The sequence below is a fragment of the Erpetoichthys calabaricus genome, chromosome 6 (genome assembly GCF_900747795.2).
Source record: "Erpetoichthys calabaricus chromosome 6, fErpCal1.3, whole genome shotgun sequence".
Classification (NCBI taxonomy): domain Eukaryota; kingdom Metazoa; phylum Chordata; class Cladistia; order Polypteriformes; family Polypteridae; genus Erpetoichthys; species Erpetoichthys calabaricus.
Window position 1 is genome coordinate 102,827,958 of NC_041399.2, and position 13,098 is coordinate 102,841,055.

At 37.8% G+C, this 13,098-nt stretch overlaps 1 protein-coding gene across 2 annotated transcripts in view; it reads left to right on the forward strand.

Moving 5' to 3' along the window:
* LOC114653473 (cadherin-10-like) overlaps positions 1–13,098 on the forward strand; it is a 161,896-nt gene that overhangs the window by 106,016 nt on the left and 42,782 nt on the right. For both annotated transcript variants that reach the window (XM_028803820.2, XM_051929362.1), the window contains exon 4: positions 4,323–4,442. In XM_028803820.2, the coding sequence (XP_028659653.1) occupies positions 4,323–4,442 (120 nt within the window). The remainder of the gene's footprint in view (positions 1–4,322; positions 4,443–13,098) is intronic.

Sequence of the window (13,098 nt, forward strand, 5' to 3'; positions counted from 1 at the left end):
ATAGATAGATAGATAGATAGATAGATAGATAGATAGATAGATAGATAGATAGATAGATAGATAGATAGATAGATAGATAGATAGATAGATAGATAGATAGATAGATAGATAGATAGATAGATAGATAGATAGATAGATAGATAGCGTATACAGTGCTGTGCAGAAGAGCTCATCTTAATCTTTTGTCTTCACCCTTCAACAATGTCTCTGAAACACAAATCTGATGCAAATGCTGGTGATATAGTAAAGAAGAGAAAAATCATCACCATTGAAAATAAAGTAGAAATAATAAAAAGGTCAGAGAGAGGTGAAACTCCATCATTCATTGGCAGAGCACTTGGTTACAGTCGGTCAGCAATAGCATTTATTAAATTTATGTATCTGTTCCGACTTACATACAAATTCAACTTAAGTACAAACCTACTGTCCCTATCTCGTACGTAACCCGGGGACTGCCTGTATATGAATACTCTCGTCTAACGAATGCAATGTACCTCTTAGCATGCGGCACAACAGACTTGTAGCCATAGTGCTAAATTCATCCCCCCGAAATTGTAGAGGTGGGGGCCCTTCCCTTAATAAAAAAACATTTACAGTGGAACTGTGATTTAACATTCCCATATTTAGTGTTTTCAGACAATAAGTTACTCATGCTTTTATCTATTCTCAACTTATTTACTGTAACTCATTGTATTATGGTGTTAGCAAATCCCTGATACAGGTTGCAGTTGGTTCAGAATGCTGCTGCTAGTTTTTTGGTCGGGGCAAGAAATGTTTGCCTCTTTACACTGACTGCTTGTTAGCTTTAGAACTGATCTTAAAATTTTGCTGCTGGTTTTTAAATCATTACATGGGTAGGCTCCTGCCTGTTTATCTGAATTGTGTGTTAAACATCAGCCATCCAGAGAACTTAGATCCATCGGTCATTTGTCTCTTGTGTTCCATCGTACTAAGTGCAAAAAAAAGAGGGACCTGGCTTTTGCAGCTGCTGCACCTCGCCAGTGGAATTCTTTACCTTTAAAACTAGACTGAAGACGCATTTCTGTTCTCTAGCTTTCTGTGACCTTCAGTGATAATGATGTTTCCCTCATCTTAGTCATTTGTTTGTTTCAATTTACTGCTGGTTGTATTGTGTTTTATTGTATTTTATTCTATTTATTTTAAGTTTATTGTATGTTTTAATGTAAATCACTTTGACTACAGCATTACTAGTGTTGTTTTAAATGTGCTCTAAAAATCAATTGACATTGACATTTAACATTTTTTGTATGCTATTATTGAACATAAAGCAGCCATTGTTTAAAAAAGTTTAAGTGCTTTAGGGCTACACTCACACTGAACCTAAAAGCGACTCTGTCGTGATTTTTACCTCGTATCTGTTTTTATTTTGTCTAATCAATATAATTTTGCCACTGATACATACCTGAACTGAGTACAGATGTCCATTTTGAATGTGCCTGACAAGCACGAAATAAATAAAACTGTTTTGGTGCTGATTGCTGAGCTACTTCTCAATGTTTCTGTCTGTGAATCCATAGGCTTGTGATAACAAGGAAGAGTAATAAGAAACTAAGAGTTGTTGGTTTACGCATATATATTTCTGCCGGAGTTCTGTACATAAAAACCAGTAGATCACAGGACTAGTGAGAGCATGATGGGACAGGTTTCATTTCCATACAGTTGTTACGACAGCAGTGTGAAGCCTTTCTCAAAAGTTTTGATTCTATATCTTTTTTTGCTAATCACAATTCCCCAAAAACATACATATGAGTGAAAAATGGAAGGTGCAGTGTGAATGTAGCCTTTTTTTTTGGTTTAAAAAATTTAAATGTAAGGTTGTACACAGTGATTTAACAGTTGCTATCAACAACAAGGTGATGTTCTTGAAAAATAATAACAATCTGAAACAACAAAATGACAATAATAATTCCACAAATTAAATTGACCAAATCAAGGCACTTCAAGCTCAATCATAACTATTAATCATAAAAAAACTGCAGTGAAAATATTAAAAAGCCCTAAACACAAATAGAAGATCTGTACTAAAGAGATTTCAGGAACTCATTGACAGTTTCCTACATTTAACACTATTTTTGTCATCATTCCCAAAAAGCTAAAAACACTCCACTGATGTTCTACCATACAGTATTTCAAACTGACCAGCCTCTCTGTTGAAGTCAGTAACTATTCAAAATGTTTTCTCAGATATCAGATTAAATTAAACCAATGTTATGTCTGGCATTATTTTATGAAACATTTTGAGAATCCAATGTTATTATTTACTTATTTCTATTCAAGTATTTCATATTGTTATTTCTACCTGTGTCTGGGGGTGTTAGGTTGCTGTGTACATTTTAATTAATAGGCTCATGGTCATTAATGGGAAGAGGTGGGCAGGGTGTACAAGAAGAAGAAACCTCTTCTGTCAGCCTCAGAGTGGTGCTCGATTCACTCAACGTACTGTAATCTCCGATTGTGACACTCAGTGGTAGCATTCTGCCAATTAAGAAACATATGAAATTTGATAAACAAGAGGCGACCATTACTTTAGCTAATAGCTAAGCTGCCCCAATATCTCATCCAGATTCTTCTTAAAGGTTGTCAAGGTTTCTGCCTCAACTACATGCCTTGGTAGCTTTGCATACTTTGTGTATAGTATTGCTTCCTGTCTTCAGTCTTAAATGCACTTACCCTTCATTTCTACTGATGTCCTCGAGTATGTGAATAATGTGTGATTCACCCTTAAACTGAAAGAATGTTGCTGGATCTACTTTATCAATGCCTTTGAGGATTTTCATCAACTGATGATTTAAGAATTGATGCTATCTTAAGTATAGTTTAGCAATTACTTGTTGGGCTAAATGCTTGCTTTGAGCAGCACTTATTTTCTTTTATGTATTATGGGGCCCACATGTCTGTTTTGTAATGTTCTAAGTGTTTCATTTAACTTAAAAATGCACAAATAGACTTTCCTGTTTACAAAATTAAAATTACATATATTCTTATGGCTGGCTTTGTGAATGTTTGACGAGGGAGCCCTTTGCGTATGGAGTCCCCCTACCTTGTGATGGCTGAGGGAGTATCTGCTATGCCAGTGTATGTAGCTAATAATATGCACAGGCTCACATCAAGCTATTTGAGTTTGCTGCATAAAGCATCCATTGATTCCCAGGCAGTTCCTTATATGTAACAATTAAAGAAAGTTTTCGGTTACACAGTCTTCCCGTTTTGGACATCACAGGCGGCTGTGTGTTTCTAATGAACTAAGCATGTAATATTTCTAGCCTAAATCCTCCTAAATGACTTCTTTACATGTGGATGTCTAGCAATATATCTAAACTTAAATGTACCTCTAAACAAGTGAAAAATATATAAAATATTGTGTAATTTTAAGCAACCATTACAATAGAGTTGGTAACAAAATACATTTCTTTTAAATGTATTGTGCAAAACAAACTAAACTGAATCAAATATCATATAGATCTGACACATTGCTGCAATACCAAAATAATTTAAAAATCATTAAATATCAATAATAAATTACTTGGTTTTTAATTCTTGTATGTGTGTATTGTTAATGAACAACACAGTACTCCATTCTCAAACCCACATAATTCAGTGAATTATTAAGTTATTAGTATCCTTAAACAACAAAGTACTACCCTATCATTTGAGGACATGGTCTCCTTCATGTCTTGTGGTCTGGTGAGTGGTGTAAATAGATGTCTCCCATTTAAAGCTATTTACATATAGCATTAGTGTCATGTACAAATTGTGAAATGTTATTATGGTATCCCCTACCTGATAGTCATTTTGTGATCTGCATGCCAGGCTCATGGTTATTTCATATCTGGCCACAGCAACCATATAGTGTCCACATGTCTACATTTACATTGGCCGACCTGTAACATTGAATATATTAGATAAAATTAAACAGATTAAAGATGTGGCATCCCAGTGTAAATTTTCTTCCCAAAGACTGAAGAGCAATAAACAGACAACTACACTCCAAAGAGGAAATACAGTGTCTAAAGGGGAAGAATTGTTGGTAGCATGGGTCCTGCTTTTTATGGTTATTTAACCATACTTAAATGTATGTATGTGTGCATTTACTTATTTTTTGTAATTGTTTAATATATGGTTTAGTGAAGGAAAATATATTGTAATAATTTAGTAGTGTCAAAATTTGAATATACTATGACATTGAAGCAAATTCCAAGTGGTGAAACCACCTTGGTATATTAATGTTTTGACAGAGATTAGTAATTATCTTATATTTCGGCAAAGTCAGATTAAAATATACTTATATTTTTTGATTTCAGGTACTTCAGTTGTACAAGTCACAGCACTGGATGATGATGACCCTACGTATGGCAACAGTGCAAGAGTTGTTTATAGTATTCTACAGGGACAGCCATACTTCTCTGTAGAGCCTCACTCAGGTTGGTATTAATTTTTAATCAATAGATAAGTTTAATAAAGTAGGCTGAATTACTTTTGTTTCATAGGGAGAAGAACTCTGAAATAATGGACCTGCTTTCATTATGTGAACTCCAACAATCCTGTCATTAGCACGATACACTTCACAGTCCTTACAGTCACCAGGGTCCTAAGACAACTGGGCCACATTCAGGCAGTTCAGGTCAAAATAGTCTCACTGAAATCTGAAAGGAAACGACAGTTCCAATGGAGTGGAAACTGATAACTTGCTATAAAAGCAGAATATGAAAGGGACCAGGACTTCACCAAAATAAAAAACACAATTTAAGTCTGGGTGTAGCGGCCACAGACCAGCTATTCACATTAGTCACCAAAGACCATGGGGCCTCATGTGTAAATGGTGCGTATGCACAGAAATGTTGCGTATGAACATTTCCATGCTCAAATCGCGATGTATAAAACCTAAACTTGGCGTAAAGCCACGCACATTTCCACGGTACCACATACCCTGGCGTACGCAATTTCTCCGCTCGGTTTTGCAGACTGGCGGCACTCAGCGTCAAAGCAGTGCTACTGTTCCTGTGTGGTTACCCTTTCTTTCTTAGACCCACATCCCTGACGCGGCTTTATAAATACACTGAAATTAACTGCATATTGTTTATTAGTGTAATGTATCTGATTGTAATTAACCTGCAGCAATATAATGGTCCAGGGAATAGCCACAGTATTCCAAATGCCATAACTGCTTTAGCGTTGTTACTCTCACTGCATCTTGTTCTTCTTTCAGCTGCTCCCGTTAAGGGTTGCCACAGCGGATCATCTTTTTCCATATTACTCTCACTGCACCACTTGGAGTATTTATATCACTGTATCTGAGTGGGGAATCACAGCAAAAGCTGATCGGAAAGAGAATTATCGGTATACAGTTCCAAGCACACACTACCTCAGCCATGGCAAAACGAGTCAAAGTCTTCCCTGTACGGACCTCGCGTTTCAGAAACAGTTTCATCCCAAGAACTATAAACGCACTCAATCAAGTGCTCCTTGTAGAACTGTTTGTACTTATAAGTACAATTACCCCACTGTAAACTTGCACTACAGTTATAAAGCGCGTATGATGATGATATCATTTTTAAGATGAAATGCAGCAAAATATGTTGCATATAGTATACAGATAAAACTTTAACTTCATTTAAATAATCAGTATTGTTAATAATTAAACATGTGAGGACACAGTGCTGCAGCGCTAGCTAGTTTACGGATATCTCCTGCCTTGCGCTGTATTATTGCTGGTGCTGACGCGACACTGGAAGGATAGATGGATAGAATAATTAAACATGTAATACAAAGACATTTCAATGTTCCTTAAAAGTTTTGAAGAATCGGCGTTCTAAGCTTACAGATGGCTTAACGTCTATTGCAGAGCTGATTGTGTGACGATTGGGTATTTGGAGAAATAAAAGTAAGGACAGGAATTGAAGGTTAGTACTTCTGTAATAAATTATTTCATCGAAGATCGCGCATCACGCAGCAAGAGATGAGATATGAACAATCACTGCGCCACCGTGTTCCCATGTTTAATAACATGCTTTCATTCCTATCATCATGAAAAAGATATCACGTATACATCTCAGTATTTTAATTATTCAGAGAGCTGTAATATCACGAATGTAATGAATTCTGTGTCCTGTCGAAGAAAGAGAAAGAACGGAAGCATGTAGTGATTCACACACAGAGCACATAGAAGATCAAACACAGAACAAAGCATTTAACGTCCTACTTTAGTTACGATGGGATTTGAGAAACTAGTAAAATAAATGATTTTAAGATGAAGTTTATGATGTTCTACTTTAATGACAAAATAAACTACGTGATTAAAGTGGAAATTTCGAGATTAAAGTTGACATTTTGTGCTTTTTTCCCACTGTGTGCCTATTTTTTTTCTCTGTACCCTAATAAGCTTTCATATGACACTCAGACGGTCCGCTACGAGTCGCTTTTTCACACCGACTTTGATGTGTGACAACTTCTTTTTTATTTCGGGCACTGTGCGACTTTGTGAGCTTGAGCTTTCGAGTTTCTCCGACACTATGTCACTCGATCAACTTTCTTTTGTTGATTATACCACTGTTTAAACCAACAAATAGTACGTTTTTCCTTTGCCTGTACTTGGTATTCGCTGAAATTCTTATATTTTCTCCCGTGCTTTTCCCATTGTCTTTTCACAGAAGGCTATTTATATCGATTTGCATATTCAAAGTGGCATAATTCTGGGAGGAGTTGGAGCGGGACAGAAAGCGCGTGCACGTGTGTTACTTTTCACGTTGATCGGGATTTATGTAGTGGAAGAACGTGAAAGTTTCTTGCATCTGGATTTTTCTGTGCGTACACACATTCCCGCTTTTGTGCTTACACCATGTTATAGTGTGAGTTCTATGCACGGCGTTATACATGAGGCCCCTGGAGAGCCAAGGACAAGAAGTTATGGGATTACAATGAACAAACAGAGGTGTAAAAATGAACACACTTCTTTATCACCTTTCACAGATACGTAGAAGGCAGCAAAAATTGCCTGTACTTATTCCAGTTAAGAATTTTGCATCACATTCTAAAAACACACACAGCGATAACAGCAGTAATAGCATCGTCACTTGATCAGTGTATAAGAATAATTATATTTACACAGCACTTTTCTCAGTACTCCAAGTGCTTTGCATAGACAGAAGGGAATCACTTCAACCAACTCTAATGTGTAGCATCCACTTGAATGATGCAGCAGCAGCCATTATTTCACCAATATGCTCTCTGCAGCTAATTACCAGGCCATGGTGGGCAATTTAACCTGGACATCGAGAACCCTACTCTTTACAAAAGATGCCTAGGGATCATCATTGACCACAGAGAGTCAGGTTTTACATCTCATCTGATGGATGGTGCCATATTTCCAGCACAGTATCCCCGTCACTGCATTGGGATCCATACAGACCACTGGGTAAGTGTCCCCTGCTGGCCTCACCTACACTTCTTACAGCAACAACCTAAGCTTTTTCTAGATCAGGAGTGGGCAAAGTCAATCCAGGAGGGCCACGGTGGCTGCAGGTTTTTTTTTCCAACCCAGTTGCTTAATTAGAAAACAGTCCTTGCCAATAATTACATTTCATGGCTTGTTAGTGCTTTAGCTCTGCCATGTCGGGCCATTCTCATATCCTAGATTTTGTTTTTCTTTCTAAGGAACGATATCATCCAAATGATCTGAAGTCTAACACGGATGAGTAATTCTCCTTTTTTCTCTTCAGTTTCTTTCCAAGTATTTAGTTAAACCAAATAGTGCATGACGAATAATGTAAATGGAAACAAGCTAAATGGAGAAATGCTGGTCTCTTTTCTCATTTGCATCTTATTTCTAACAAGGAGCAATTAATAACTGAGAATACAACTGTTTAAGATTAAAATAAGCATTAACAGTTCAAAATCTTAACAAGCGAGTCAATTAAAATGAAACAGAAGTGTCACTTGAGCAATAAGTGCTTCTTATTAAGTAAATGGGTTGGAACAAAAACCTGTAGCTACAGCAGCCCTCCAGGAACTACTTTGCCCACCCCTGTTCTAGATGGTCTCCAATCCAAGTACTGGCCGGGCCTGAACATGCTTAGCTTCAGGTGGATATCCTGTTTTGAAACACAGATGGTATGGCTGCTGACAATATATACATACATGTTGTGAGGGATGGCCGGCCATATATTCCGGCCCACACCTCCAAACCGCCAGGTGCAGCCCTCCCAGCAGTATGGAGGATCCCCGAATTCCAGCAGGGCCTCATGGACCATGTAGTTTTTATAAACAGCCCTGCTGGATACCATGGGGACCACCAGGAGCCGCTGTAGGGAGGCTTGCAGAATGCTACGTGCCCTAGAACCTGGAAGTACGTCCTGATCACATGACCAGAAGGAACGACGTGATTCCGGAATGAAGAAAAGGACTTTTAATCTGACCCGGAAATGATAACGAGTCATGGACTGCAGGGTTGGAACCCCTTCCGGGTCAGGGGATATAAAAGGATCTTGGGAAAGCCCAGACGTTGAGCTGAGCTGGGAGGAAGGGTGGCTAAGTGTCTGGGAGAGGAGGATTGGTATTGAGTATTGTTGAGAAGTATTGCATAGTGTTTATGAGTAGTGTGGAGTGGAGGGTGCTTGGTGCACATTATTATAATAAAAATAAAGAGTCTTGGACTTTTACCTGGTGTTTGGCGTGGTACCTGAGGGTTCAAGGGAGCAATAGCACCCCCTACTGTTACAATGTAAAATTCCTACTTGCTTGTCCAAGCAACATGCAACACATTACCACCCTCTAACACCAAAACAAACTATTTTCATATTTCATTAAGTATGATGTTATGTAACGTATCATCAGCAGCATGTGAGACACATGTCTTCAAGCCACGTGTCATTTTCTGTTTTCTTCTATACCAGGTTGAGATCTTGTGTCTTATTTCTCAAAAGCGTCTCAATTTCTTGGTCTGAGTTGCTCCCCTGGCACATGCAGAAGTTAGTGATTTCAGAATCTAGTAGTTTTCCTTCAAAGAACCTGGGGATTTCAGCCATGAAAATCATGACAGGTGTACCTCTAGTTACTGTTATTTCTGCATTATCAACATGATACTGTCATTTTATAATATACATTATATTTACCTGTTTCATATCTGACCATAGCAACCACATGGTGCCTACAGTACATATCTACATTTACTTTGACAGTATGTGACATTTACCAATATTAGGAAAAATTTAGCAGACTAAAGCCGTGACAGCCCAGTGTATATTTTATTGCCGAAGACAGAAGAAAAATACAATGTCTAAAGGGGCAGGATTGTTGGTGACATGAGTTTGACGTTTTATGGTTATTTACCCATGCATGAATTTATGTATGTGTATATGTGTGCACTTTTTTATTTGTGTATAGTTATACTTGTTTTATTTAAGATTTAGTAAAAGAAAGTAGTTATAAAAATAGTGTCTTAATTTGAATATAGTATGATACACCGATGACACTCTTACAGTGAAGAGTACAAAAACCAGAAGCACTCAAACAAGCATTGAGGAAATACAAAATGAAACGGCCATCAGTACACCCCCTTTCATTAATTAAACAAGGAAAGACTCCAGAGGTAAAGTAATATTAATAAATGCTACAAAGAGTACAGATCTACAGTAAGTTATACTTTTTTAAGAAATTAAAATAATAAAATGACTTAAAACACTGTTACAGATATACAAACAATATTTTTAAAAGTTAAATGTATTTTTCACATTATAATCCCTTTTAATCTCAAGGCATGTTTTGGATTCTTGTCCAAAAAATTAAATAACAAGTCACAAGAAAACAACAGTACTTAAAATGTGTCTGGCAAGCCATGCTTTTGGCTTACAGTCTTTGGGGTTTAGCTTCCATATGTTATGGGCTTCTATGAGGTTGTGACAACAAGCTTGTGCCTATCAGAGAAAACACGATTAGTGGGAAGTAGTTTGCTGGCTTTGTGAGATTAGACTCAGATTTATATTTTGTAAGAGCTATGGATAAAGAAAGTCGCAATTGGCAAAAAAAATGATAATATAAATCCCAAGACACAGGACGAAAACTTGTTTTTTCTATCTTTATTTTATATCCATGTCTTCATGTGGCCTTGACACAAAGCCAGCTTTTTTTCTCAACAGAACTTTTCGATCGTGTCAAAGATTGCATCCTGTTTTTTCCGTACAAAAATGTTTTGCCAGTGTTGGTTGCTGAATGACTGACGGGAAGACAGGACCTTACTTATCTGATATTGAAAATAGTTGCTTCCGTATTTAATAATAGCCCTGAATATATTCCAGGTCACTGAGGCGCTCTGGTTTCCTTCCACAGTCCAAAGACATGCAGGTTAGGTGGATTGGCGATTCTAAATTGGCCCTAGTGTGTGCTTGGTGTGTTTGTGTGTGTCCCGCGGTGGGTTGGCACCCTGCCCGAGATTGGTTCCTGCCTTGTACCCAGTGTTGGCTGGGATTGGCTCCAGCAGACCCCCGTGACCCTGTGTTCGGATTCAGCAGGTTGGAAAATGGATGGATGGATGGATGAATTTTGATAAGGCACAATCAGCTCCACAGTCTGTGTCCTCCATTCTATATAGTCTGGCTATATTTTAATGCTCTTCAGCTGTACGGATTGTAAAGCATATGTTTTTACTAAATTAATATTTAAATATATTTAAAAAAGGAAATATGGTTGTTATGATTGTTAATAATTCAGGGTAATAGAGACATCATAATATTCTTAACTGCCCATAAAAAACAGGCAACACTAACAATTAGGTGCAACTGTAAGTGCTGCTGTTTCAAACTAGGAAATCGGGTTCAACTCCTGGCCCAGTCGCTGTCTGTGTGCGTTTCTTTCTGAGCTTTTTTCTCCCACATCAAAAGGATGTACAGTACATGTTAATTTAACCGGTGACTGTAAATTGGCATAGTATTTGTGATTGTGCCCCGTGACCAGCTTGTACTTTTTCCACAGTCATTTCCTGTGTTGTACCTAACATCCCTCTTTACCCAGAACCCTTAAAATGAATCGGTGGATAGGTTATCCACAGAATTACAGTGTGACCAGACATATAATTAGGGAAACTACCAGATCATTCTGGTGACAAAGTGGTTAACATTGCTGCCTCTTGGATTTAGTGTCCATGTGGAGTTTGCAGATTATCCCAATGCCTGTGCATTATGTCAACTGGTGATACTAAACTGGCCTTGTGTGTGTGTGTATGGGACACTAAGCCCTACAGTGGATTAGTGCCCTTTAAACAACCAGCTCCCATCCTTCATCCAATGCTTCCAGTACAGTCTCTGGCCTCCCATGAACACTTAAATTAATAAATTTAAATGATATTATAATGATATGTCCTTCTAACAAAGTCTCACTGACATTGAAAGGTAAAGACCAGCTGTGTGAGGTGTAATATGCTATATGGGAGTGAGACATGGTTGATGAAGATGAAATATGAAGCAAATCTTGAAAGGGCAGATGTGAGAATGATCAGATGAATGTGTTATGTGTCACAGAGTGAGAGGAAGATGAATACTAAGTCAAGAGAAAGATTTGGTGTGAAAACAATAAGTGTTGTGCTGGGACAGAGGATGATTGGGTGAAGCGGGGCACCAAGGTGGAGGCCCAGAGGGAGGCCAAAGAAAATGTGGTTGGAAGAGGTATCAGTTGAAATAAAATCCCCAAAAAAGGTCTCAGCCCAAAGTTGTCCAAAACTATGGAGAGAGGAGGAAACAGATTTGGAGCTAAGCTATTATACCTAAAAAATGATTGTTAAATGGGCAATGATGAAAATAAGTTACCATGAAGATAGAATGATCTTGTCAGTATTTGATCTTCTTCTGTTAATTCATTTTATAATGTCTTTAGTAGTATTTGTGAAAATATCTCTTTATTACCCAGAGAGTCAGTCATCGTCCAACCCTCTATATCCTAACATAGGGTCACGGGGGTCAGCTGGAGCCAATCCCTGCCAACACAGGGCGCAAGGCGGGAACAAACCCTAGGCAGGGCGCCAGCCCCACCGCAGGGCACACACACACTAAGGACAATTTAGGATCACCAATGCAACTAACCTGCATGTCTTTGGACTGTGGAAGGAAACCGGAGCACCCGGAGGAAACCCATGCAGACACGGGGAGAACATGCAAACTCCACGCAGGGAGGACCCGGGAAGTGAACTCAGGTCTCCTAACTGTGAGGCAGCAGCGCTACCACTGCGCCACCGTGCCGCCCTACCCAGAGAATTAATCTGGGAATTTGTTTAAAACATGATTGTTTTTTATTATTACAATGTAAGAGCTGGATTATTTTCAAGACTTGAAAATATAAAGTGAATTTTTGGACTATAAAGTAAACAATTAAAGAAATATTCCTCCCAAAAATAATTATTTTGTATTGCTTACCCCTTTGTAGTGGTGGGTCATGTTTTCATGCAGAATGGAGAGCAAGAAGTTTATTACATCATAGAAGGAAATAGCAACCAGTACTATACAACAGAAAACGATGTAAAAAACATTCCTGGGTTAAAGGAGAAAGAAAATCTCACATTACACGTGTTGCATAATCAACGTGCCAGTTATCCAGTCGTATGCTCAAAACACATGCTTTTCTGCTAAGATATTGTTATATGCTTACTTCCTGAATTATCTGCATACACATAAAAACAGGAAATCTATGAGACTTTTTGAATTAAAGACCCTCTTCACCCCCCCTAATTGGTTGGTCAAGAGTTCTGTCTTCAGTTCAAAAAGTCCTTCTCATGAGACTTTAGGTTTCCTGTTTATATGTGAGTTGACAATTCAGGAAGATAATATTTAATAATATTTTAGCAAAAAAGCATTCATTCTGTACATTTTAAGCATATGACTGGATAATGGACATAAGGATTATGCGATATGATTAATGTGATTTTTTTTTTTTTTTTTCTGATAAATGTTTTTCACATCGTTTGATATTGTATAACACTTGTCACCGTTGCCTCCTATTATGTCATAAACTTTGTCTGTTCACTCTGCATGAAAGCATGAAATTACAAGTTTTTCTTGGCCACCACTACAAAGTACATGGAGTAAGTATTGTATAATA